The 27296-nt window shown below is 59.5% G+C and overlaps 1 protein-coding gene across 1 annotated transcript in view; it reads left to right on the top strand.

Moving 5' to 3' along the window:
• The window catches only part of HDAC4 (histone deacetylase 4), a 176275-nt gene that overhangs the window by 126063 nt on the left and 22916 nt on the right, over positions 1 to 27296 (top strand). Inside the window, exons 7-17 of the mRNA XM_087819475.1 lie at positions 1438 to 1559; positions 6677 to 6808; positions 9052 to 9164; positions 12396 to 12512; positions 12595 to 12793; positions 15610 to 15833; positions 18676 to 18930; positions 21743 to 21929; positions 22103 to 22236; positions 25252 to 25372; positions 27177 to 27223. Of these exons, the coding sequence (XP_087675601.1) occupies positions 1438 to 1559; positions 6677 to 6808; positions 9052 to 9164; positions 12396 to 12512; positions 12595 to 12793; positions 15610 to 15833; positions 18676 to 18930; positions 21743 to 21929; positions 22103 to 22236; positions 25252 to 25372; positions 27177 to 27223 (1651 nt within the window). The remainder of the gene's footprint in view (positions 1 to 1437; positions 1560 to 6676; positions 6809 to 9051; positions 9165 to 12395; positions 12513 to 12594; positions 12794 to 15609; positions 15834 to 18675; positions 18931 to 21742; positions 21930 to 22102; positions 22237 to 25251; positions 25373 to 27176; positions 27224 to 27296) is intronic.

Consider the following 27296-nt stretch of genomic DNA (forward strand, 5'->3'; position numbering starts at 1 on the left):
CACAGGAGTGGCTGGGAGCAGGGAAGGGGGGAGGGGAGGGCTTCAGGGCTCACTGCCTGAGGGCAGGTGGCTGTGAGGTTTGAGACTTCCAAGGCCACTTTCCCGTAGGATACACCGTGAGGCTGTGATTTGGTGAGGGTGTTACCCCTCTGACCTTGAATGAGATTGTGAGAGATGGTCCCCGGGATGAGGCCTGCAGGGTCTGGGCTTCGTGCCTGAGGGAGGGGTGACACACCCAAGGGCACATCCGGCCTGTGGGCACTCCTGTCTCCACCCAAGCCCCCAGACCTGGCCGCAGTCAGTCCCCAGGAATATGAGAACATCTCTGCAGTGGTGGGCACCGCCTGGCGGGGCTGGTACCGGGCACTCCTTCGGGCCCGACTGTGCTCACTGACCTGGTCTCCGTGAGCGGCACCTTCTCTGCACTGCTTTGCTCTCGAACATTTAAATGTCCACTTGAAAGGACTGAGGAGCTCGTTCTCAAATCACATGCCACCAGGTGCTTGGATGGGGAGTCATGTATATTCGGATAGATAGCCCAGCAGATTCCAAATAAATCCGCAAGTTTGCTCCCGGCCATTAAGCAGATGACAGTGAATTTCACAGAATCAGTCACACCTCTGGCACTTCCTCAGACCCAGCCAGACATCCAGCAGGACAGTGTGCTGACGGTTGGCCCAGGGCAGCAGCTCCCTCCCTCCCTCCCTCCCTCCCTCCCTCCCTCCCTCCCTCCCTCCCTCCCTCCGAGGCCTCCCCTCCCTAAGCCTCCTTGTGGCAGCCTGCCTGCTAGCCATTCTCGGGGTTCCGAGTCCTGCCTGGCTGCTCATAGAGAAGTAAATGTATAGATCAGCTCCAGGATGCCGTCCCTCCCCACAGGAGGCTGTCTAGTGATTTGGTCCGGGTGGAAGCTGCAGGTTCTCTGCTGGAGGGAAGTACCACATGGCTCCTGCCCTCAAGGACAAGGACCCAGACGTCACCAGCAGCCCTTCCCAAAGCCCCCCAACCCCCTGTCACAGCCACCCCCAACCACACTTTTGGTTCCTTACATCTGGAGCCCACCTGTCTGCGTCTGGGCCCTGTGCTCCCAGGACAAGCCCATATGTGCCGGTGGTGACCCTGGCAGCCAGAGCACAGACGAGGGCAGGAGCCACCTGGCAGCAGTGGCCCAGCAGAGACCTCTTAGCACCAAGTCAGTCAGCAGCAATGTCACCTGGTCTGCTCCTCGGTCAGCGTTGGTTTTGGTTTCCTTTCCATCTGGCCCCAGAGAGGAGGCCAGTCTGCCCATGAGGCTGCTTGCTGAGCTGGGACTGATTTGTCAGAGGGGGCCCATTCATGGGGACAGTGGCTGGGGCTCTGGTGAGGCTTGCTCGGAGTAGCCAGCTGCACGGGGTCCATGCCCTGGGCTCACTAAGCCGCGTCTTTGTGTGTCATCCCCAGGAAAACGCAGCACAGCTCCCTGGACCAGAGCTCCCCGCCCCAGAGTGGCGTGTCCGCCTCCTATAACCACCCAGTCCTGGGCATGTACGACGCCAAAGATGACTTCCCTCTCAGAAAAACAGGTCAGTGCCCCATCTGCTAGGGGAGGGTGGGCTGGGCTCCATGCCTGCATCCCTCACATCCTCAGATCCCCGTATCCCCAACCCCCACGTCCACCTGGCTCTCACAGGAAGCTCTTGCATTAGTGTCCCATGATTCATGCCACAAGCACTGAACCCCGTGCATGTGCACCTACTTCTTAAGGCTCAAGCTCAATCATAAACGTGCGGACTTACTCTTCTTTGGTGCCAGACTGTACTTGATCCTAGCCCAGTGTCCCCTGGTGGGTGCGGGGACACGGCAGCTTTCATCATTGGCCCTCAGTGTGGCTCTGGGGCAGAGCCCAGGCAGCGGGGGTGGTTGGGGCCCTGGAGTCAGGGGTAAGCTGTGTGAGAAAGAAATTCCGTGTCCTACAGGGACAATGCAGGGGGACTTCTATCACAAGCCAGAGAGGAAGGGTGCTTACCAATCAGCAGGGCACCAGGCCTCTTGGATTTTCTGCAGCATTGATGGCTTAAGCAGGCCATGGCGTGTAAGATGAGAGTGGCCGTGACAGCGCACTGGGGCTGAGGCAGGGCAGGGCCAGAGGGCAGGAGAGCGGTCCAGAGCTCTGTCCATGGGAGGCAAGGGCCTAAGCAGCAGCGGAGCCTGGGCTGCAGAGCAGTGTGGGTAGTGGGAACACTTCCTTAATGGGAATGGTGCGCTGCACAGCTGGGCCCGTGTAAACAGTGTTACCCAGAGGGTTTCAGTTGATCGGGGACAGGGATGCTGTAAAGCAGTGACCCCAGCTCTTTCACCCTAACACAGACATGGGGCCTTCCAGCAGACAGAGCTGTGCCCAGAGAGGGTCAGCACCAGGGGAGACCAGGATGCAGAGCCAGATGTCGCAGGGAGAGAGGTTGCAGCTCAGCCCAGGGGGACTTGACTGACAGTCCAAGTGTGAGAGGGAGGAGCCACAGTAGGATGGGAATGTCCCTGGTGCTGACCCCAAAGCCTTGACTAGAAGTTGGAGGGGGTGGCAGGCCCCTCGCAGCGAGAGGTGAGGTCCTGCAAGCACGTGTCAGCCCTGCACTGCAGGAGGCGGACATGGGCTTCCCTCCTTTCCTCTTCACTGCGAGGGTGTGGTGCTCACTCATCCTCTGCCAAGAACGATCTTGTGCTTCCCCTAAAGAGAGCCCCCCTGCTGGACAGAAGTGTATGTCCGGGTCTGGGGCCCATCCTCCATTGGCCCTCCACACCCCCTCGGGAACTGTAATTAACCAAACTTGGACCCACAAAGCTAGAGCCCATGGTGAGCGGAGGGCTCAGGTCTGGGAGGGGCAGGACAAGGCCCTGCCTCCTGTGCCAAGGCGCTCGGTGCCCCGGAGCTCAGGCAGGGGTGACTGCACTGTCAGTTATGAAAGGCACCAGCAGCAGGTCAGTAATAATACGGAGACTTCAGAGGAAACGATTAAACGACGTAGGGAATGGACTGCTGTGCGGTGTCCCGTGTCACCCTGCAGGTGTCTTCTTTCAAACACTCGACCTCACTCGTTCCAAATAATTCACACCAGCATTTCTGCCGGAGCCAGTCATGTGAAACTCATTCAATGAAATGCTAGCTATAGGTGCCTGGACGAGTTACAGTGATCACCTCTGAGAGTGTGATATGCACTGAAACAGTCCCAGGACTTTACCTGTAATTTCCCTGCCCTGCACAGTTTGCAGTTCCACGTGGGTGAGCGTGTAGCATACGCCGTTGCTCACTGCTCTCACACCTCCTGCTTGCTGCCTGTGCTCTGGTGGCCTCTGTGGGTGACCCTCCCACCTGTCCTGTCTCCCGAGGAAAGCTCATCCACCTGTCAAGCATGTACGTCCTTGGAGTTGGAGTGCCCTGCCCACACCCACGCTGGGTTGTTCCAGCTTCTCCATCAGCTGCTTTGTGGCCAGGAGCTCTAGGCCTCCTGTGCCTCCCTCAGCCACCGGGGACATGGATCTGCTTGCGTCTTCCTCAGCTGTTAGGACGCCCTTGATCCTGTCCCCAACCAGTGACTAATTCCGGCCAGACTTCGCACCCTCAGCCCTTCTCTTGATGCCACAAGTCAGCCAGAAACTGGGGGAACCGCTAGATACCCCTCGGGAGGCCCTCACAGAAGGAAACACCAGCGTTTACAGCCAGAAGTCTGGCCCACAAGGTGGGCCTTGCCCTGTGTGTGTGGGGGGGGGCTGGGGGTCAGGGTTCATCTTCTAGTCTCACTCCTTTCCAGGTCATTGACAGCAGGGTGTCCTCCACCTCCCGCCGGAATGCAGAGGGGTCATTTTCTAGGCAAGGGTACAGAGCCCGAAGGCGGTACCCACCCCCAGCGGGTCTTCTGGGTGGTGCCTCAGCTGCCCAGACCCTGGTTTCTGAGCCTCTTCAGCCCAGCAGTGACAAGGGTCCCGGCAATGTCAACATCCCCAGCACCTGGTCCACAGCGACCCTCCTGGGCAGTTGCATGGGGCAGCAAGTGGCTTGGCCAGGGTTTTGGCGAAGCACAGCGCTGGGTGCCACGTTCTCACTGAGGAAAGCGGGCTCTCTCTTCAAAGCACCTTGGGCTTCGCCTCAGGGATGTGGTTTTCTAGGAGGGTCTCGGTCATTCTGCTTCTGAAGGTGTCAGCTGCCTGGGATTTCTTTATAAAAACTCTTAAATGTGACTCCCCATGAATGAAACAAGACCAGACCCATGAAACAGTCTCGTCATCCCACCCAACCCTTTCCCACGTCTTCAGTGACTCCGGGGCCTCAGTGTGGAACACTGTGCGCAGCATGGAGCCCGCTCATCAGGATCCTGCCGGCTCGGCCCAGTCACTCTCCTAGCAGGACACCGGCTGGCTGGGCATGGGCTGTCCTCTCGGTTGTACGATGCAGACCCCAGGCTGACGCTCAGTGTGAGGTCGCTCTCCTTGGCCTTGCTAAGAATCCTGACAGGGAGGGAGGCTGGGCAGGGGGAGGACCCCACGCTCCCCGTGGTCCCTGTACCAGAATGGGCCTGGCACGAGGCCCCAGACTCGGCTTCCAGCCTGGATTCACTTCTGCAGCCCGGCTCCTGCTCCTCCTAGAACGTTCATCCAGCTCTGCATCCCCCCCACAGGTGGTCCACATGCGCAGTGCTCCTGGGAAGGGTCCGCTGACTGCTGCATTGGGAGCTGGTGGGTTTCCCTCTGTTGCAGAGTGAGGTTGCCCTGCTGGGCCAGGAGGAGCTCCCCGGTCAGCCAGGCCTCGCAGTCCAGGCATCCCAGGCAGACGACCCCACCAAGTGTGTTTGCCCATCTTTAAAATGGGGCAGTTAGTGCTCATAGAAAATGGGCACAAGTGTGTCTAGGAGGTTTTAAAGAAGGCTGGTTGTGCTTTCCAAAGAAGCTCCTAGAGAGACAGCAAGGGTGTTCAGTCCTGGGCAGCAGGTACACTGGGACGTGGCCACACTTTGTTTTGTGTCCCGTCTTCAAACCCACACCTGCCAGACGTGAACCCTTCCCATGCAGAAAGTACCCTCCGAGGTTTTGCACTGATCTTCCTGGTCCCGGGTTTCTCTGGGCAGCGGGAAGGCTGCCCGGAGCCGGGCTGAGTAGGGCAGAGGGTTAGAAAGCCCCCTGCTTTGACGCATCATGTAGAGTGCGTTTCTCTTTTTGAAAACCACGTGGTGAAGCATGCTTGCACTAAATTAACACAGCAAAGTGCACACACTGAGTCTTACTTCCCAGAGCAATTACTGCCAGCAGTCTGGTGTCTGCAGACACTTCCTGAGCCTGTGCCGGAGGGTGTCTCTGTGTGGTGTGTGTATAGCTGTCTTTTTGTTAACAAAATACCTGCTTGCATTTTGCCCTGTAGTTTTATTTTTCAGTTGATGTTACACTGTAGGCACCATTCCACGTGAGTGTATGAAGATCAGTAGCTTTTTCTATATTGCTCCAGTATGTGGACATGATGTAAAGTGTAATTTTTCCAGTGTTTATCTTGCTAACAAATATGGGTGCCTTTGCTCCTGTGAGCTAGTATTTCTGTAGACAGTTTCCTAAAAATGGAGCTGTCAGTTCAAAGGGTGTGTGTGTTCTCCAGTGCCGGTGAGTCACACTCGCCCCATCACTGACAGCTGCCCCTATCACCAATGGTGATTACGTCCCACTCCCCAGAGACCACGAAGGGGGCCAGTGGGGCCTCGGCTGCAGCCCCCGCTCTTCCCAACACAGCCATGACCAGCAGGAGGAGCACCAGCCTGACACTGGCCCAGGTGCCCGCCACTCAGCCCTCCCCATTCCTGCACCAGGAGGTTCCTTAGGGCTCTGGTTCCTGAGGAGCCCCAGAGGGACCGCCAGGCACTGGCCTCAGATGGTTTAATGCTCTGCTGCTGTTGTCTGGAATGAGAGTCTCTGTGTTGAATTCAGGCTTTGTTTCCATTTTGCAGGGGTCTGCAGGTGAGGTGGGGCCCACTGGGTGGGGCTGGTGCAGGAAGCAGGGTGAGTCCTGCACTGAGTGCCCCTTTGTAGGGGAGCACCGCTGTGGCCACCTGGAACCAGGCAGGCTGGACAGAGCCTTCAGGTCCTGTAGTCTCACAGGTGTTGCGGGATGGGAGAGAGAGCAGGAGGAAGAGAAATGACCCAAGTAACTTCAGTAGTGTCGCACTGCTGTGGGGAGGGAGGCTGGGAGTCGTTGCTGAGAGAGGACCCTCCCCTCGGTCAGGGCTGACACTCCCTTCTAAGGGCAGTGCCCTGCCCTAGCCTCTCGGAAGCAGCAACTCCCCAGTGACTGTCCCAGACACGCGGCAGGTGAGCAGGAAAGTGTGAGGTCATAATGGTGTCCATGGGCCAAAGCCCCAAGAAGCCACTTGTCAGTGTTCTGCCTGTTGGTGGTGAGGTACAGTGACAGCTTTATTGTTGAGGACGCCGCTGACCCAGCTTTATGACCCTGTGTGAAGACATGTAGCCAAAGGCAGCAGGTGTTTCCCTATTTGAACAGACTGAAAAGACTCTGCCCACAGGGCTCAGGATGGCGCCCTCGCCCAGCCCTGGAAGGGCACGTCACTGTTGGGCAGACATTTACCCTGTGTGGGTTTTTAAAGCACCATAGACAACCCGGCCCCACGTTGTGCCTGCCCGGCTGTAATGGCATCTCCTTCTCACGCAGCTTCGGAACCCAATCTGAAGTTACGGTCCCGGCTAAAGCAGAAAGTGGCCGAGAGACGGAGCAGCCCCCTGCTGCGCAGGAAAGACGGGCCCGTGGTCACTGCTCTAAAAAAGCGTCCCTTGGATGTCACAGGTATGTTAGAGGAGAGTTTAAACCCCACTGTCTGCCCCCCACCCGCCACCGCCCTCTCCACAAGGCTCTTTCTTGAGCACTTCTGAAGCTGCGGCCCACCCTGCATGCCCCTCAGCCACGTGCTCCTGTTGCCACAGTGCCAGCCGTGCGCCCCTGGGAACCCTCCCCCAGCCCGTCCCCGCTGCAGGTCATTCACCAGCGTGGGGAACACAGCGAGGCTGACGGGCGGGAGAGGTCTGCAGGAATTCAGGCTCAGGCTGCTCTGAAGGCGGGGTTTTAACCGATCCTGTAACATGAGGAGTCACACGTGTCTGACCTGCTCCAGAGTCCGAACCACTAGGGCGGGGGTGGGGAAACTTTTTCCTGCCAAGGGCCACTTGGATATTTATAACGTCATCCTTGGCCATATGAAATGATTAACTTAAAAATTAGCCTGTGTTTGGTCAAACATTTAATTAACTCACCTCTAATGGGATGGCTGGAGCTGCTTCTCTTTTGTGAGGCCTTGGCAGGGCCAGAAAAAATGATTTTGCAGGCCCTGTACGGCCCTCGGCCAGAGGTCCCCACCCTGCACAGGGCATCCCAGGGGTTGGCGGGGAGGACCCGGAGTTAGGGTCCCTCTCTCCCTTGCGCACTGCTCTTGGCCCCCACCTAGTGGTGGACTTGCAGAATACCCACAGGACACCCACTGGGCAGAGCCCCTTCCCAAGGGCGCACCCCTCACAGGGATGTATCTCCATCCCCACGTGCACCGCAGTCCTCAGGAGCACCCCCTCTCCAGGGTGCATCCCCTATCCAAGATGCACCCCACCTCAAGGTGCACCCCTGCCCCAAGGCACCCTGTATCCTGAGGGCACCCCCTGCTTCCTGGGGGTGCACTATTGTTCCTGAAAGCGCAGGACAGAGGGGTTGCTCAGAGGCTGCCTGGGAACTGGGTGGGGGGAACGTTTTTGAACCAAGTACAGTGTTTGGTTTGAAAGCCAAGGCTCTCAGGAGGAGGGGGGCCCTGGCACTGGTCCTCCCTGTGTGAACAGACACCTCACACCTTGCATCCCAGCACCTTGGGGTGAGATGAGTGCTGGCCCCCTGCCCCACCGTGCTTGAGGTTCCCAGCCCAAGGCCTACCTCTGCATGTTTGTGGGTTTAATGTAAAGGGGCCTGGGGCCCGCTTTTGTCCTGTCTCCCTTTTTCTGCACAGGGCCCATCCTCTGGTTGACCCGGGCCTTGTCTAAAGAGAAATGCTGTCAGAAGTGCCTCCAGGTCTCACCAGCTGGGGCTCCCGTGCAAATTAGGGAATGCTGTGCTTTGCGTTTATTTCTAGCCATGCTGTTGGGGAGACGAGCTTGTCCCCATGGTGCTTTGTGAGCATGAGAGCGGGTGTCATGTCAGTCATGATGGCTGACACTACTGTGAGTCAGGACCTGCTGGGCAAAAACATGACGCAGGTCCTCGCTGCCCAGGAGCTTCCTGTCTAACTCAAGAGACCGGACCGTCACCCATGAGATGAGTAGCAAAGTAGAACCCAGGTGGCTGGAGGGGAGCATGCGCTGAGCAAAGCTGATTCCCAGTAGACAGGGCTGGTGGTGGCCGGTCAGAGGTTGGGGCAGAGGAAGCCAATCCCCTGGGACTGAGAAGGCCACCTGGGCAGATGACCTTCCTGTCCTCAGACACAGCGGCAGCGAGCGGAGCCCTGCTGTCCCCATGAGCAAGGTGCAGCCTGCACCCTCAGCTACTCGGACAGGCTCTGTGTGTTCCCACATGACCCCGATCTCTCGCAGAAGCCACGAGCTCTGCTCTCCCTGACGCCTGTGTTATGCAGGAAGGATGAGGGGACGTGGTTCCAAGTGGATAGTATGGTGGGTGGCTTTCCTAGTGACCACAAGTGACCTTTCCCTGCTCTCAGTTGTTGGGCTTGTGTGTTTCCTGCCTTTTGTTTAGAATACTAGTGGCCAAGGCTTGTCTTTCTGGTGTTTAAGATCGTCTTGAAATTTAAAAGAGGAATAAAACTGATCATGTGCTCAGCTCGTGTCTCAGGTGCCACATCCTCGGCCGAGAGCCTGGCAGACCTGAAAGCGGGCGTGGGCTGCACAGTGCCGCTGGGGGGCCTGGTCATGTTCTCTCCTGCTGGGGGTTTTGTCCGTCCACAAGCTGGTGAGCAGCAGCCCAGGCCTGGTCTGTAGGCGCGTGCCATGTCCTTTCCTGAGGCCTGCGCCCAGTCGGCTGACATCTGTCTCCGCCCGCAGACTCTGCGTGCAGCAGCGCCCCCGGCTCCGCACCCAGCTCGCCCAACAACAGCTCCGGGAGCGTCGGTACAGAGAATGGGATCCCACCCGCCGTCCCCAGCGTCTCAGCCGAGGTCAGTGCCCGCTTTCTGTTTGTTTCCTGCGGCCCAAAGGCGATTCAAAAAGTTGGTTTGCTCGAGGTGACTGCAGCTCTTGTGTGGACGTCACTGTCCACCTGCCACCAGTTGCTCCACTTTTGCATGTGGACACAGGTGCTCCTGGTATGAGGTGGTGGTCAGAGAGCAGCTCTGCACTGCTCTTTTCTCCTGGGCTCTTCAGAGCACGTTAGGTCCACTCTCCCCAGGAGCCGTGTGCCAATGGTGCCTGCTCCCTCCCGGCGCAGGGCTCTGCATGGTGGCTGGCTGCCGGAGCATGTAGGAACCCTTGCTGGGTAAATATTAAAATGTTTGTCGTGTGTTAAAAGATACACAGCTTAAAACGTAAGTCAACAAGGCATGTGTCTCTGTGTCAGGGAACACAAGCCGCACGGGCAGGCAGGTAGGGTGTCAGCTGGCATCACAGGTTGGGTAGAGAGAGAGTTCTGGGGTCACTTGGAGGGACCCTCAGATCCAGGGGTTGGTGGAGAGGAGAGGAGGGTCTCCTGGGAGAGGTGGATGGCTGCTTCAGCCAGGTGGAGGCCCTAGGGCCGGCTGCAGGTTGTGCCTTGCCCTTGAACAGACCTGAGTCGTATGACTTTCCAGGCAGTCAGTTCCGGGACCATCGCTCCTGCCTTCACTTCCCTTAATTTATCCCCCAGTGTCTCTGGAGCACCTGCCTCACCCCAGCCTCGGGCACCAGACCCGGGCCAGGGGCCATCAAGGGCCTGCTCCCACCTGGCTCCCTGTGCCGGCCGGGAGAGGGAGTCATTGGACCAGCCCTGGGGAAGGCAGGAACTTCACACTTGCTGAGCGGGGCCGCGGGCTGGGGCCCTGCGTTGGTGCTGCCTCAGCGTGGCTTGCCCGGCAAACTGAGCCAGAGCTACTGTCTGCTTCACCCTGGCAGCTCTACGAGTGGGAGGCTCTTCTGCGTTCTGTCCGAGTTCTGAATGACAGGAGGGGACAGCCTTTGAGACCCAGCCTCCTGCTTCCTCCTTGACTAGTTAGGCGTGAGCCCAGCCTCCAGAGGCTGACAGGTTCTGGGCACTTTGTGGGTGAGCAGGGTTTTGGAAACTGAGATTACTGCTTAGTTGGCTTAATCCCCACTTTCTCTTCACTCTTTGTCCTTTTATGGCTTTTCCCTTTCAGCCCACCTGTTTAAGTGCTTACTTGGATTATTGAAGTTCTAACAGCCCTCCTGGTAGACTGCAGTCATAGCTCAGGTTGGCCTGAATTGCGTAGAGCTCAGCCTAGAAATTGCTTCTGGAACAAGATGTCTGGATCGTCACTGTGGGGACAGCGGTCCTGGGTCCGATGGCTAGTGAGGGTGGGCAGCTGTGCACCCGGTGCGTCCTGTTGTAGGGATGCCTTATTCGGGTGGGTCTACATGGCTCTGGTTAAAGCGTGTGTTAGTTTCTCCAAGTCACATGTTAGTGCAAATTCGGCTGCTGCAAGTTAACAGAAGCTGTAAGAGGGTTCTAGGAAATGTGAGGGTACAAGCGTGGTCGGCCTCAGATGCTCGTTACCGTCAGCGGGGCAGTCTTGGAAAGTGTGGTGGTGTGCAGTGTCCAGAGGCGGTGTGGGCTCCTCTCGAGGGAGGGAGGCAGGGTTCCCTGAACGGAATGGGGCTCGGCCTCACCACACCCTGTCCCCTTCACACGGGGACACGGCTCCCCATGCCACAGACAGCACTCCACCCAGTTCAGAAGGCCGGTGTGATGGGGGCGTGCCTGTGGTTGTGGGGGGTCTGTGGTTGGGAGGGCCTGCCTGTGACTGGGGTGGGGCCACAGGCACTTTGACCCAGGCCCTGGACTTCATGCAGAACTGGGAAGCTGATGGAGACACTGACGCTGAAAAATGGGGCCAATCAGCCTACCAAATAGTTCTCAGAGGCAGCTTTATTCCTAAAAATAACTTGGGTAAGAAATAGCCATGGTTGTAAAGAGGAAGCTATGGCCTTGGGAGCACTAGACCCTCTGCTTCCTTCCTTCCTGGAGAGTCTCCGTTTGCTGGAGCCATGGTTTCCTTGGCAATCGCAGGCATGTTCCCTAAAGCACGGTTCGTTAGTGTTTCCTGTACTTTGGACATTGTTTTGTGTGGGAAGAGCCCGTCACCATCACTGTACCGTGACGACGGGACGGCAGGTGGCCGCGCAGGTGGCTGCAGCCAGCCTCCGACGAGGTGTGCGTTCCCATCCTGTTACCTGTTCCGCCTTTAGCACAGAACCAAGTATTAGAGTGTGTGTTTCCCAGTGACGCTGAGCTACCATCAGCGTAGCTACCTGGGGAGTCTGCAAGGCAGCAGCGTCCGCACAGGCCCTGAGAGCGGGCGCGGGGCCCGCAGGACGCCGGGCGCAGACGTGGCCGCTGCCCAGATGCTGCGTTTCCCTGGGAGGGGAGTGGCTCTCACCCTCGGTTGCGTGGTCCACGGCGAGAAGGGCGGAGGGAGCCGGGTGCTCCTCCCTCATGTTCCTTTCCATCGATCGCGCAGACTTCCGTCCCCTCCCCCACCTCGTGGCAAGTCCCCTGTTTGTCGTTAGCTTGTTGGCTCAGCGCTTGTTTGCTGTGTCTACTATGCAGGCATGTGCTGGTGAACAAAACAGTCTTTTATCAAAGAAGGGTTGTTCTAGAAGCAAAATGGTGTTAAATATCCGTCCTTCACGCCCTCGGAGACAGCCGGCCGCTCACCCTCTCCTGTCTGCCCGTCTGGGCCTCAGTCTTGCTCTGCACTTACGTAGTCTAAGACTGTTTTTTAAAAAAATGCAGGATCCTGTAACTTGTCTCTAACTTAACAACACACCGCAAACAAGACTCCAGGTAACCACGAGCCTTTCCGACCGGGTGCTTTTCTACTGCAGTTGTCACCGTTTTCTGCCTCTTACGTGAGGCTGTGTTCATCTCTATTTCCCTATTTGGTTTCTGGTTCTGATACGATATGTGGAAAGACATTCCCAACTCTAAGAATATATTTTAAAGCACATTATCTTAGGTGTTCTGGTAGTTTTGCCACGAATAAGCAGTGTGACTAAAAAGGAGAGTTCGGTGAGCCTTGAATCTGTTGCATGCTCACCGCCTGCTCTAAAACACTACGCTTGCCTCCGTGTTGTAACCTGTTGAAGCATCTTTCCACTGCGGTGTCTCCGCATTAGACCTGGTCTGCCCACACTTGGCCAGAGCAGCCTGTGACGGTCGTCCTGTGTTCTGTCCCCAGACCAGCTTGGCGCACAGACTGGTGACTCGAGAAGGCTCCGTGGCGCCACTCCCTCTCTACACATCACCATCCTTGCCCAACATCACACTGGGACTTCCTGCCACTGGCCCTTCCTCAGTAAGTAGGCCCCAAGGGTCCGTGTGGCGCTTGGCTGTTCTCACAGGCATGTAGCCTGACGTCACTGGCTGTGCCTCTCCAGGGGGCGGCAGGCCAGCAAGAAGCCGAGAGACTGGCTCTCCCAGCTCTGCAGCAGCGGCTCTCCCTCTTTCCCGGCACCCACCTCACGCCCTACCTGAGCTCGGCGCCCCTGGAGCGGGACGGCGGGGCGGCTCACAACCCTCTCCTGCAGCACATGGTCTTACTGGAGCAGCCGCCCGCACAGACGCCCCTCGTCACAGGTGAGTGCTCTGCGCAGTGTCGGACCCACACGGAGGGCCTGTTCCACCCTGTGTCTCCCTCGCAGAGCTGGGTGGGCGACTGGTCAGTTACAGGCCCTGCCCTCCCAGGAGGCTGAGGCTCCCTCTGGGTCCAGTGCAGCAGGTGGCAGAGGGCAGACCTGACGGGAGGACAGTCGGTTTCTGTCAGCAGTAAATTCTATAAAAACAGCTCCACCTGAAGGGTGGCTGCTAGAACATGGGAAGTCCGTGGTGGAGTCTGCGTGGCAGGACGGTGCAGTGTCTGAGAGGACGCCGACGTGCGTGGCTACGGTCACCCGTCTGCACCGCCACCGTCTGTAGCTGGAATCTCTATTCAGGAGTAAAATCCACAGCAGCGTCAGAGCTGCACCTCCACACCCTTGACCCAACCCCGACCTCATGGGAGACACAGGGAGGCGGGCAACAGGGCCGGAACCTGACGCGTGCAGGTCTGGACGGGGTTGGTTTGGTTTTCCTGTTTTTGCTTCTTTGTCCCTTGAGCACTTGGTTCCGTAGAATCGCTGGCTGGCCTGGGCGCGGGCGTGTCCTGCCAGGCCCCTGGGCCCCTGTGGGAAGATGCCTCCTGACTGCTTTTCCGCCTCCCCATCCTGTCCTCTAGCTGCCACCAGGGTCCCCTCAGGGCTGGGAAGTGCCCCTATTGTCCAGCACCGTGCCGTCCATTGCGGGAGCACCGGCCGCAGGTGGCCATAAACGTTGAAATTGAAAGTTAAAAACACTGAGTCACAGTGAAGCATAGCGTGTTTCTGTGGCTGCTGGTGTGGCGCAGTGCGGCCTGGGCCGTTCCCGTGGCTCAGAAAGCTCAGGGAGGCGGCTGCAGTGAGGCCGCAGTGCTCAGCTGGACACAGCCTGCGCCGGGCCTCCTGGTTGGTCTCCCCGAGCAGCTCGCCAGGCGTCCCATGTGCTCACTCGTTGGCATGAAGGGTAGTTCTGGAAGCCCTGCCCTTTTCCCCGAGGCCAGTCCCGTGCCCGTCCCACATCCCTGCCCTGCTCCCGCATGTTCTGCCACCGGCTGCAGCTCGTTCTGTCAGCAACTGTGACATTGCATCTGTCCTGCCTGACCTGCTCCCTCCTGGAGCCCAGACCCTGTGTTTTCCTATGGCTCTGCCCCCCCGCCCCCCCTGCCCCCATACAGTCTGCAATACGTAGGTAGTGAGTGGGGCACAGTGTTTACGCCGGGGTTGAGCACAGTGAGAGCCACGGTTACTGAGGGGCTGTGTCTGCACAGAACCCAGGAGGAGTCACTGCAGGCTCCCTGTGTATCTGAGTCTCCCCAAGGAGTCCGCCCACAGACCTACCTTCTTGCTGATGATGTCAATGGACAGACAGATGAGCTCTGTCCACAAGTGCTCCGAGAACAGGCCCCTGTGGGAGGAGCGGCCGGCCAGGTCAGAGGGCAAGCAAGGCCCAGGGTCTGAGCACTCTGTCCCCTCCCCCGGCCGTGGTGCCCGGCCTCTGGATGGCTCCTATCATTCCTCCTAGAAAGAGCAGAGTCCCGTGTTCCCAAGGCTGAGTGAGCAGCCAGCCAGGGCAGCGCACAGAGATCAGGGCCTTTTCCAGGCGAGAAGGAAACTGTTATGCAGAGCCCTGGCTCATCTCTGCGGCTCCACACGAGCTGCGGGCACTGCCTGGCCCGGCCTTGCTGCCCCGCCGAGTGCATGTTCCTGTGGCTGGCGAGCGGAACTCTCAGACCAGCATGTCCCACGGGCCCGGCCCCAGGAGACGGGACCAGAGCGTGGTAGTTGGGCATGTGCAGGCGGCTAGGCGCTGGGGCAGGTGAGATACAGGGAAGGCTTCGTGGAGAAGCAGCACTGCTACAGACTGAGGTGGGCCCTGCAGGTGACTGGGTGGAGAGAAGGCCAAGGAGAAGGGCAGGTGCGGGTTCCGGTGGGTCGTCCTAGCCTTCTGGGCACTCACAGGGCAGCCAGGAGCCATTTCTCCCTGTTGGACGCCCTTGACCCGGGGTCATTTTCAGCCTGAGCGATGTTTAGTGTTTGTTTGTCTCAGGTTATGAGGGGAACATACCCAGGTAGCAGGGGAAGGGGTTTGTTAGACCCTTTTGCCCATAGAACCTCGGAAAATGACCAATGACCTAAACAACAATTTCCAAAAAAAGCCAGATGGATGAAAAGCCCACGGAAGGGCGGGCGGTAGCCTCCTGGTTCACAGGAGAGGCTGGGGTTTAAACCAAGAGAGACACGGACAAAGCCGTCGTCTCCTGTCAGCTGGACGCGGTCTGAATGCCCACCCGGGTGCGGGACCCTCTCGGGGGCCAGTGGACTGGACGTTGGCAAAGCCTCTGTAGTGATTTATGGAGAGAGATTCTGACTGTGTCCGTCAGGCTTTGAAGTGCTCATGCCCTGTTTGTGCACGAAAGGGGTGCTCTGAGAGACCCTTAAAGAACTGGACCCCTGGGGACAGTTGCTCCTCACACTGGCTCTGTGACAGGGAACAGCTACCGTGGCCTTCCTCCGCTTGGCATGTGCCACTCTAGCCGCCCTCGGTGCTGCTCAAATCAAAACCCTTGAAGGGCCTGGGCCCGTCGGGCGGGGCGAGCTGCTCTGAGGCTGTCACACAGGATGCCCGCTGGTGGCATTGGCCTGGCTGTTAGAGACAGCAGCCTCCGAGGGACAGCTCAGGTCTCGCTGTGCCGGGAGCCACCCGGTGGGCTCGGAGCAGGGGCCCGGGCCGGCGGCCTCCTGGTGCCTCCGGCAGTCACTCACAGCCCCCCCTCCCCCCGCTGCCTTCCTCCGTGTTAGCTCCAGACTGGTATCTTTCAGGCCTGGGCGCACTGCCCCTGCACGCACAGTCTCTGGTCGGCGGGGACCGGGTGTCCCCCTCTGTCCACAAGCTGCGGCAGCACCGCCCTCTGGGGCGCACGCAGTCGGCCCCGCTGCCCCAGAACGCCCAGGCCTTGCAGCACCTGGTCATCCAGCAGCAGCACCAGCAGTTCCTGGAGAAACACAAGCAGCAGTTCCAGCAGCAGCAGCTGCACCTGAACAAGGTGGGTGTGTGCCGCGTGCGCTCCGCAGCCCCGGCGCGAGCCCTCCCTCACCGTCGCCCCCGGCGGCTGCCCCTTTCTCACCTCCAGAGGCCGGGCGCGCGGGACAAGCAGTGGGTCTTGGGCTCCCTCGCGCAGCGGGGACGGGCTCTTGCAGCTGGAACGCGGAGCGGTCCCCCCCGGGGGGGTGGCTGGCGCGGGCGGGGCTGCCCGCGTCCTGGTCAGCATGGTGCGTGTGGTGAAGTCCACATGGCCGGCACTTTTTTCTTTAAACCCTTGCTGACCAGTCAAGAGTATACACGTGTTTTGGGGTCTGAACGTTGCTGACCAGTCATGAAATAACTCGTGTCTGCACTTACGTTAATTTAAGTACTTTTAAGGTCTGAAAGCAATGTCGGGTTTTAAAGAAGGGGAAAAGCAGCCCGCCACACAGGCAAGTTCTAGCTCTAAACAGGCAGTCAGCAAGGCGTTGACACATGTGTATCTTCTTTAAGGAAACTCAAAACAGAAAGCCCCCAGCCTCCCGATGGCCTGAAGTCCCCAGAAGCACATGTCTGGTGACTTGGTCCTTGCTGTGTGCTTGCCCATTGGAATAGCGTCGCCAACAGGGCCGCGCCCAGGCCAGCCCACAGAGGTCCACGCACCTGCAGTCTCCGTGGCCGCTCCCTCGGGAAGTGGGAGGAGAGGTGGTGTTGCTCTGCTTAAGAGTGAAATAGGAAAAGCGATTTCATGCAATTTTTCAAGTGTTGACCTTTGAGAGAAAGCGTCCTCAGTGCTGGAGAGTGAGGCCAGCCTGTGGGAGACGGTCAGTGTTTCCTCAAGTTAATGCAGAGTGGCCAGGGGACCAAGCTGCCCCCGCTCGGCCTGCGCCCAAGAGAAGGACTCACACACCAGCAGTGGGCAGCATAGGGTGGTCACACAGAGCAGGCACCGCCAGGCTGAGGAGGGTCACTCAGCCCTGAAGAGGAGTGAAGTAGACACGCGCTACAGCGAGGACGGCCCTGGAAACACAGCGCCAAGTGGGGAGCAGACAGGAGGCCCACGCGTGTGAGGTTCCCTGTGTGTGTGATGTCCAGGCAGGCGGGTGGGTGGGCACCGGGGCCGGGGAGGCAGGGGCATGGCTGCCAGTGGGAACAGCGCTGCCCTCTGAGATGGCGGCACTCTCAAGGTGGCTGCGCCGCTCTGTTCACATGAAGGACTATGACTCGGAGTGTGACTGAGCTCCGGTGCGTGTGTTACGTTTCAGCAGAGCTGCTGAGAAAGAAGAGGGTGAGGCGAGAGGAGGCAGCTTTGGTGACTGCGGGAGGGAACTCTGGGCACTTGGGCAGGTTTGGGATGAGCAGGCTTGTTCCTCGGTGTGTCTCTTTCCCGGGGAAGCTCACGGCTGCACCCCCTCTTCCAGGCGGACCCCAGTCGTCAATCCTCCACCTGTCACACGCGGTTAGGCCCTTGTCTCTGCCTCCCTGCGGAATGAAAGGGGGGAGGGGGTTGGGGATGAGACCTGAACAGGTCCACACAAGTGTGAAGATGGAGCGAGAGGAGGGAAACCCACCCCCCGGGGCTGAGGTGCAGAGTGCAGCCAGCCCTGCTCCGCGGCCACCAGCCCCCGTCTCGGCCTAGTCGGGTGTCGGGCCAGGAGAATGGTCTTTGAAGAAAGACCATCTTCCCACCCACGCTCCCTGGTCTCAGCTCCTCTGAGTCGGCCTGAATGTCACTTGTGATGGGTCCCCCATCCCAGCTAGAACTGCCGCCCAGCCCCTCCTGTCTGCATGACTGCACCCGTTCCTCATGCCTCATGTTCCGCTCTGTGGTTCCCGCCCTGTGGGGTCATCCTCAGATCACCCCCAGGTGGCCACAGCCTCCTACTTCCCCCACACCTGCTCCCACCTGGTGCAGACACCTCCACGGCTGTCTCCATGGAGCTTGTGGAAGGGCGTCTCTGAGCAGGGCCTCTCTGCCTCCTCGTCATGTCCCAGAGGTGACTCTGAGCCTGCATCCTTTTGGGCAGCAGCCGTCCCCTGTCCCCACGCGCACCAGGAGCCAGCCTTGCGGCCCCCACTCCTCTGTATGGGCCGGCCTGGCTGAGGCCCACAGTGCCACTCCCAGTGCCCCATTTGCAGCCTGACCTGTTAGGACCTGTCTGTGGCATAGGCAGGGGAGTGACCCCCTTCGAGAAAACACAGCGCCTCATGCCTGTCGCCTGGAAGGCAAAGTTCATGGCATGGGAGGCGCCCACACCTGGGCCTCGTGACCCCGGCCCTGTGTCATGGCACCGACATCCAGACGTCTCCGGCCTGGGGGACAGCAGGGGGCCAGGCTGGGGTTCTGGGGCCTGTCATTTGGGAAGAAGCTGAGCAGGAGGAGCACACGCTGGCATCCAGCCCACTCCTCTTTCAGGTCAGGGCCTCGGTCGCACTAGGAAGGACAGAAAATAGGCTTCTCGGACACGTATAACTGGACTGAGGGTGGGGGAGGGCGGCATGTCCCTCTCAGCAGCTGTGGTGGTGGAGAGGGGCGTGGCGTTGGCCTCTCCCTAGGCGCCCAGGCACAGAGGTGGGTTGACACCTGTGACAGTCATCGCCGCTCTCTTGAACCAAGCACCGGTCTGCCTCCTTCCCTGCCTGGGCCTTGCTGTTATTTCTCAACACTGCAGACAGCACCTGGCACCCATGTTCTGGTACTTGACCAGCCTGGTGCCTGCTGACCTTGGCTCAGGATAAGCTCACACCCCCTGGGTCCTCCACCCCTTCGTTTCTGAGGTGCAGACTTACCGATGTGCCTTTTCTCCCCAATGACCTCAGTTGCCCTGGGCCACACTTACTTCACCCTCCCCCCCCACACACAGATTATCCCCAAACCCAGCGAGCCAGCCCGGCAGCCCGAGAGCCACCCCGAGGAGACGGAGGAGGAGCTCCGCGAGCACCAGGCCCTCCTGGAGGATCCCTACCTGGACCGGCTCTCTGGGCAGAAGGAGGCGCGTGAGCTGGCGGGAGTGCAGGTGAAGCAGGAGCCTGTGGACAGTGACGAGGAGGCGGAGCCACCGAGGGAGGTGGAACCCGGCCAGCGCCAGCCCACGGAGCAGGAGCTGCTCTTCAGACAGGTGACCCAGGGCGGGGGAAAATGGACAGGAGCTGGGCGGGGCAGGACGCAAGGGGCGCCCCGGCTTCGGACAGTGGCCCAGATTCCCAGTGGGCGGTGGAAACTGAAGGGCCTCTTCCTTCCCTTCCCGCCTGCCCAGGTCTTCTCCCGTCTTTCCTGGCGGTGTGGGAGGTGGCTGAGGTTCCGTGTCTGTTGTACCTTAGCTGTGTCTAGTCGTACTGGCCATTTGTCCACTGTGGACATCGGTGCACCTGCTTTCCAGCCAGCACTGGCCCTGACTCCCCAGGAGTGGTTTTCTTCCAGGCCTGCAGGCTATGATGAACATAATCCAAGTGTTGGCAGGATTTAGGGTAATCACTAAAGGTGGGAAGAGGGAGACGAATTTCTTAGTTGACCAAAAAGGGAGGCTGGACCTTTGGGGCCAAGGAAGCAGCAGTGACCAGCCTTGCAGATCCAGAAAAGTGCTGTCACCAGTGCCCAGAGCCAGTGAGGGTTCTGGGCACCGAAACACAGTAACCAGACTCACAAGAGACTGATGAATATATCTGATGAATGACTTACTAATTTACAGTGACAAGTAAAACTGCCACGTCAACAAAATACTAGGTCAGCAGTCAGCAAGTCGGAACCTCATGTTAGAGGCCCAAGTGCTACCTCGGAGGTTGCTCCTGGTGAGCAGGGTGTGAGAGCCAAGGGCACCTGTGAGTGGAGTCAGGTCATGTCCCGCAGCAGAGCCCTGACCGGGGTGTGGGGCCCAGGCTCGTCTGCTCCCCTCTCCCTAGAGGCTGAGCTGGCCACCTAGTTGTGCACCGCTCAGCTTCGGCAGCCCAAGCGCATGGCCCGCGGCTGCTCCCCCGCCACCCCCAGCAGCACCTGAAGATTCCAGCTCTGATACACAGGACCTTAGGTTCTCTGGAGGCCTCTGGGTGGGCAGCAGGCCACACCCTTCACCCCTCTTGGTCTGGGCTCCGTTGGGGGCCCTGTGGGCTGCTGCTTGTACAGTGTTTTTTCTGTTTCTCATTCAGAGGGTCCATCTCTCATTTCTCAGGCCATGTTCTTAGCACCCAGACACTAGACCACTGCTCTGCAAAGTGCAGTGGACATGACACGTAATGAAAACAGAGGCTCCAACCACAGGAGCCCTGCCTCTCCTGCCCTGCAGCTCCCTGGCAGACCTGGCTGGCTGTCCTGGCCAACCTGGCCCCATGGGGCTTTGTTCCCTCATCAGTGTAGGTCCTGGAGTTAATGAAGGAAGCCGATCTCTCATTATTCCTGGAATTCAGTGAGTTACTAGTACGTGGATATGAGATTGGAGAGTATTATGTAAATTTTTAGGGCAAGTATCTTGTAGGTGATGAAGCTGTCGGCATTTATTTAGGACAAGTAACCTTGTCTTCCAAGCCCGAGACCCTTGTTGAAAGCAAGGGTCCTTTGGAAAACAGTTTCAGGAGCCTCATTGGGACTCAGTGATGCAGGTAACAACTGGCAGGTGTAAACGTGAGACAGAGTGTCCGAGCTTTTGCAAACCCAATACCAGGAGGCCGGTTGGTTGTAGGTGGTCATGAAAGTGGGTGTGAGCCCCTCAGGGCCAGGGGGTGCCTCCTGCTCTGGTCTTCCCAGCATCTCGGGGCTCTTCCTCTGCCGCTCAGTCTGCTCTGCGCCTCCCCTCCCCCAGGGGCCAGGAAGGTGGACCTTCCTGAATGACAAGAGTTGTACATGGAAACTAAGGCACGACTTGCGGTGGATTTGGAGGAGTGAGGAGCTCTGCTCTCCAGCCCCTCGGCCTGTAAAGTGGGAGGTGGAGCCATTCCCTCCTTTGTTGTCCCAGGATGGCCCTGGGGATCAGCAGCTCCTCAGGCAGGACTGGGCTGGCCACAGGGTTACACCTGCCCCTCGCTCCCTCTGGCTCTACTCCCTCCCACAGGATGCGCATCTCAGCCCGTCCACAGCGTCCCACCGGGGTCTCTCCCCTCAGGCCCTGGCTGAGTAGCCCCACGCTCCACAGACTCCGCACTTCTCTGCTGTGGGCCTGGGTCCAAGCCCCTCTGTCCCACCGGCCTCCACGGCCTCTCCCAGGTCGTCCTCAAGCACCTCCACTGCTCGCAGTGCAGAGGGGAGAGGTGGCGCTGGCCCTGTGGACTTCCAGGGGCCCAGAGCCATCCCACCCTGAGTGGGTCAGAGAGCTGCTGGCCTTTCGGCGTCAGCCCCGGCTCTGTGCTCACAGAAGCCTCTTCCCACATGGAAGCAGGACTTTTGTGAGGAGCAGCTTCTTGTGGGAGTGCATGTTTAACTCATCCCTGTCTGCTATTTGTTTCCTGAAAGACGGCTGTATTGGGGTCCTGGGATTGTCCGTGTGGGTCCCACCTCCTCGGAGGCACGTTGTTACCCTCCCAGCCCCGTCAGCCGGGTGGTTGGGCCCTGGGCCTCGGGAACCTGGTGGCACACGTCTTCTTTGCTTCAGCAGTCCCAGTCCTCAAGCAAGGATGGGGGACAGGGAGGACCAGGACAGGAAAGGTAGCAAACAAAGTAGAATCAGCATTTCCCTCCCGTGATGGCTTCTTTGCCGGGTCTCTGGGTGCAGAGCAAGTGCCTTGATCAGAACCACAGCAGCTACACAGTCGCCCAGGAGGGCTGCTGCAGGCTGCTGGGGCGTCGGGTGGCCGTCGCCAATACCCATCTGGCTGCCACTGTGCACGGAGGTGACCGGGTGGAGGGAGGGTAAGCGGAGGGGTGAGCAATACAGCAGAAAAGAACTCAAAGCCCTTCAGGGAGGTGAGGTTTCTTTAAGCAGCAAACCCCCTGTCTCCCCCCAGCAAGCGCTCCTGCTGGAGCAACAGCGGATCCACCAGCTAAGGAACTACCAGGCCTCCATGGAGGCCGCCGGCATCCCCGTGTCCTTCGGCAGCCACCGGCCTCTGTCCCGGGCACAGTCCTCCCCTGCGTCCGCCACCTTCCCCATGTCTGTGCAGGAGCCCCCCAGCAAACCAAGGTTCACCACAGGTAATGTGAGCACGGAGGGGCGGGGGCGTGGGCCCGGGGCTGCCTGGCAGGGCAGCCTGGACTTGACAGCGTACAGCTGGGAGGTAGTCCAGTCGCAGACCACTGGGCGGTGGTGGGCAGCCTGCTGGGGCCTGACCTGCTGCTCTGAGGGCTGTGCCTCTGTCTGCCCACAGGCCTCGTGTATGACACGCTGATGCTGAAGCACCAGTGTGCCTGCGGGAACAGCAACAGCCACCCTGAGCATGCCGGCAGGATCCAGAGCATCTGGTCCCGGCTGCAGGAGACCGGCCTCCGGGGCAAATGCGAGGTAAGGCTGGGCCCAGGAGGCGGGAGCTGGCACGCACAGCCTGCAGAACTCGGCATGGAGGGTGGGACTGGGCCAGACCCTGCGGGGCAGGGCTGTGAGCATTTCCATGACGAGGACTGGCAGCCCCGGTGCTCAGGCCTGCCTTCCGGAAGGTGCCCAGGGCTGTTGTCCTCCTAAAAGCCCAATGCTCCCTGAAGGAAGGCCTGCGTCTGTCCTGCACCGCTGCTCCCCTGGCACCCCCATCACACGCTGCTCCACTCTCATTAGCGCACTTGCTGAAGCCCACGGCTGCCGTTTTCCTTCTGCTTGTTCCCTGGGAGGTACCGTTCTGAGGCTGGGCTCCTGTCAGTGCCCAGGACACCACAGGCTGCCCTCGGGCCTCTGCGGCAGGGCAGGAGCTGGAGGCCCACGGGGAGAGACCAGCCCTGCTGCTTTCCTCCAGCGTCCTCTCACTTGCATTCCCAAAGCTTTTCCCAGTATGTGGAGAGCGGCAGGCTTGAGGTGACCCTCAGAATCCCCGCTCCCCCAGGGCAGCTGGTGGTGTGGGGGTCAGAGTCATAGTCTTGTCTGGTCTGATTGGAATTTGGTTCACGAGCACAGCACCCCCACCCCTGGGTGAACTGAGAGGGTTCTGCTGGTCCTCGGGTCTCCCCCCTGCCTGGGATAGTGAAGGCCGGGCTCCCTCTCAGACAGTGAGGCCCCACCTCCATTCATCAGGGCCTGGGACTCCAGTCTCTGCCCACGCGTGGCTGCAGGGGTCCGGCCCTTGAGGACAGGAGGGCTCTGCTGCGTAACAGGAAGGGTGTTCTCTTGTGCTGATGGGAAACGTTCCGCTCAGTGACCATCTTGTGCTCTTTGCCGTGGAGTGCAGCTGTCGCAAAGGACTGTAGCTCTCGGGGAGGCCCTGCCGGCAGTGCGTGCGTGAGACGGGGCCCAGGCTCGGGACTCCTCGGTGTCCTGGTCTGCGGAGTGGGGCTGGCAGCACCCACCTCCCAGGGCACTCTAGGCCGATGGCCCCGGCCCCCAAGTTTACCCATTGAGTGGGACCTGCTGTGTCCCACACACGTTGGGAATCCCCGCAGCACCAGGGATGATACGTGGTGGCACATGCTACTCTACAGAGCAAGCCTGGGGAAACGGGACCCTGCAGCTGATTACAAACCATCGACCTCTGCATCGGCCGGGTAGGCAAGTCCCGGAGAGCCAGCACATCCAGACCCCTCTGAGTCCCCCCGAGTCCTCCCACTTCCCCCCTCGAGGTCCCTCTTCCTCCAGTCTGCCCCCCTCCTCTGACAGCTGGAATGTTTAGGAACTCTAGCTCCCATCTTTACCAGTTTTTTGATGACGTGGTTTTTGGAGGGGAAAGGAATCCGGTCCTGGAGTGCCCTCTGGGGAGGACAGTGACCACTGTGTGGAGCTTGGCACCTGCTCCCAGTCTCCAGAGCTCACCACTGGGGGGCAGCATCGCCCCAGCAGATGTGGCTGTAACCTGTGCACCCCCACAGGGCTGCTGGGCGTCTGAAATCCCCGTGCCTGGCTTCCTGTGCCTCCCTCCTCATACCCAGGAGGGTCACTGCCCAGAGGCTCCTGCAGTAGTTTCCCTGCCAGAGAAGCCGCAATAGCAAGTGGGGCAAGACGCAAAACGCAGAATAAAGCCTCGGCCCTCCACCTTCTGTGGCACCCTGGGGGGCACTGGCCTGTCCTGGGTCCCCAGACCTGCGGGACTCGAGTTCCAAGGAGAAGAGGGGCCTGTGGCTCCCGGGTCAGACCCCAGGCTTCAGGGTGGCCCGGAGGAGACTGGGCTGCGGTGTGCTGCCTCCACCCAGCGCTCAGGGACCCGGTGGGCGCTCACCATGGGCTGCGCCTCCTGGTTCAGGGTGACGTGTGGTCACTCAGCCCAAGGACTATCTTGTCCCTGTCATCTGCCCTCACACCTACTCCCAGCAGTCTCCTGGGTAGCAGAATGCATGGCCCCGCACTAGACACGGTCATAGGAGTTGACCCCCACAGGAGCAGTAAGAGGGGCTCCCCAGGGTCTCAGGTCTCCTAGCCAGGGCCCCTTGCTCCAGGCAGATGACTGTGGAGCCTCCCGTGGGTGGGATCCCCTCAAGCTGCCAAGGTGGGCTCGGCACGGTCGTGAAGGACGCAGGGCGGGTGGCTCTTTCCTGGGAGCTCGTTACCCTCTGCGCTGAGGCGGGGCCAGCGAAGATGCTGCCACAGCAGCTTACAGGGGAGCTGCTGCCTCACCTCCTGCTTCAGCCAGGCCTGGGGGAGCGGCCCCGGATCCCCCGGAGGTGTCGGGCGAGAGCAGCTGCTGGCCTGGCTCTGCTCGAGAGTGTCCCACGGTCCCAGCACCCCAGGGTTTCCCTGGGCCACCATCACCAGGCCTCTTCCTGTGTCCTCACTCTCAGAAAGCCACTGTAGTGTAAAAGGCCAACCCCGGTCCCCGCTCATAAAGCTCCCCTCCTGCTGCACGGTCCGGTCAGTGTAGCTCAGCTGGAGAGTGGTAGTGATGTTGGCTTCTGGGGACGTCCGGAAGCAGCCTGGGGTCTTGATTTGTGGAGTTTCTGAACCAAAGGAGAACACAGACGGTCAGGCGTGGAGGGAGACCCGAGGCCGATCTCAGGCCTCTCCGGCGGTGCTCGGGGTAGGGCCCAGCCTTTCTCAGGGAGACCCCAGGTCGCCCTGCCCGGACCAGTCTGCTCGGTTTGGGACCAGGCCTGGCTCGGGGGGCAGAGCCACACTTGGATGCTGCACTGTCGGTGCCCCGGCAGAGGCTAAAGCCCTTGAGGCTGGCGTTGTCTTTTTAAATGTGTTTCAGTTGTGGTTAAAGTTTAGACCCTCTGAGACACTGAAAACAGTTTGAAATGTTACGTTGGTGACGTTTGCTCTTTACTTTGCAATAATCAAGCGACTTTTGCTGGTGCACACGCATAGCTCATCTTCCTCTGGGTGGTGGTCCCTTGAATGGAACCCCTCCAGGAGACGCGAGCGACCTCTCCCATGTCCCCACAGTGCATCCGCGGACGGAAGGCCACCCTGGAGGAGCTACAGACCGTGCATTCGGAGGCGCACACCCTGCTCTATGGCACAAACCCCCTCAACAGGCAGAAACTGGACAGTAAGAAACGCCTAGGTACTCCGAGGCCTTCCTACCTTTACTGCCCAGGCGGTTTCCAGCCCTGTGCTCCCTCACACGGCTCTGTGCCTGGCCCAGGAGGATGTCCCGCCCTCCGCCCCTGAGGCTGTGGCCGAGACAGTGAGTGTGCCACCAGGCTCTGCCCAGGTGGCCAGGCAGGGAGTCCTCTGAGGGCTGCGCCAGGTCTAAGGTGAGGTGCCAGCGGGGGAGTTCTCACCCTCAGCATCCAGTAGGGCGCCAGCGTCCTGCTTGTGTCCCTGTGTTGGGCAGGAAATGGTCTGGGAACCACTGGTTTCACAGACTCTGGGACAGCAGAGGTGAGACCCTCATGCTCCCAGCCTACTGCCTGCCCTCACCTGCAGGGAGCCTGGAGTCTGAGCTCCACCTTTGGCTCCTGGGGGCAGAGCATGTCCAGGAGCAAGCCAGCATTATGGGGCCAACTAATCTGAGGCCGGACAGGGTTTAGAAGAAAGGAGCCCTCAGGCATGGGGATAGTGGACACCGGGAGAGTGTAAATGGCCTCAGCAGGAGGAACTGACCAAGGCGGCCACGTGCAGAAGACGGCCACATGGTGTGACGGGCAGTGCCCGCTCCCCGGAGCCTCCAGGATCCTCCAGGAAATGTGGCTGCCTCCAGCACAGGCCTCACTGCCTGGAGTGTTCTCCTGGGAGAGGAGCCCGTGGGTCCCCAGATGTCCCAATGCTGCCGCGGCAGAGCCAGTGACCCGGCTCCGGCACAGGAGGTCTCTAGTCACAGGGGAACCTGAGTGTGTGTAACTTACATCCATGATACTGTAAATCACAACTTTTCTTTTCCACTAAATTTTGTGTTTTAAAATCTGTTCACGTGGATATGAGGACACCTGATCAGTTTCCTTCTCACCACTTGGGATCTACTTTTAAATCTCTGAGGGTTGTCCTCACCAGGGCAGGCCATTGCCGTTGGTCTGAGTGTCCCAGACATAGTAATAGCTGGTGGTCATCTCAGATGTTCACCTGACCCTAATGAAGTTTAAACATGGCTGGGTGGCTTCTCCTCCTCTTCTGAGTCCACAAATTCCTGGGCCTGTGTAGCAGGGACACAGCTCATCTGGGCTGGAGTGCACTGCGGACATCTGAGGGGGCTGGTCAGTCACCCTCCCGGGTGTTCCTGGAAGTCGGGTGGTCGTCTTCCAATGGCAGTGACCAGGTAAGGGTTGCAGAGGCTGGCTCCTGTGTCCTGGGGCTGGGCAGGCCTTCCCAGATGGCCAGCTTCATGCTCCAGCCAAGCGGACTTAAAACGTTTGTCAGCGGGGATGGGCTTGTCTCTCCACATTCTAGAAAGATGCCTGTGTCTGAAGGTTTCAGTGTATTCTCGTTCCTTTCCCTCGTTTATAGCTAGGGGCTGCTGGCGCCTTAGGACTTGAACCAGCATTAGGGACAGTGGTGAGTCTCACTGTGGAGCCGGTCAGGTCAGATGACAGTGAGGTTTGCTCAGACGCAGCCTTCAGGAGCATGGGGCCGTGTCATGCAAGGTGCACGAGCTCTGGCTGGAAGCAAAGCCCACCCGTGGGTGCCTCCCCCGCCCCATGAGGAGGGTCCCGCAGGCCCAGGACCAGTTGTGCACCAGGTGCCACCCTTACCACAGTCCACATGGGGTACAGTTGTCCTTGGGAACCAGGCTGCCCTCGGTGGGTATGTGATGGTGTCCATGGGGCCGGTGCCCTTTAGGAACCTGCAGCATTTCCAGAGCCGCACTGTGCTCGGTGCAGCCAGTGCCCTGTGACCTTGGCCCTCTGACCTTGGCTCTCCCTCTCCCACAGGCTCGCTGACGTCCATGTTTGTCAGGCTGCCCTGTGGCGGTGTCGGGGTAAGTATTTCTTTAATGTGTAAATAATGTCCTGTTTGTTCTCGGGGTCTCAGTGGTCACAGAAACTGCCTCT

The sequence above is a fragment of the Miniopterus natalensis genome, chromosome 8, assembly GCF_054644295.1.
Source record: "Miniopterus natalensis isolate mMinNat1 chromosome 8, mMinNat1.hap1, whole genome shotgun sequence".
Classification (NCBI taxonomy): domain Eukaryota; kingdom Metazoa; phylum Chordata; class Mammalia; order Chiroptera; family Miniopteridae; genus Miniopterus; species Miniopterus natalensis.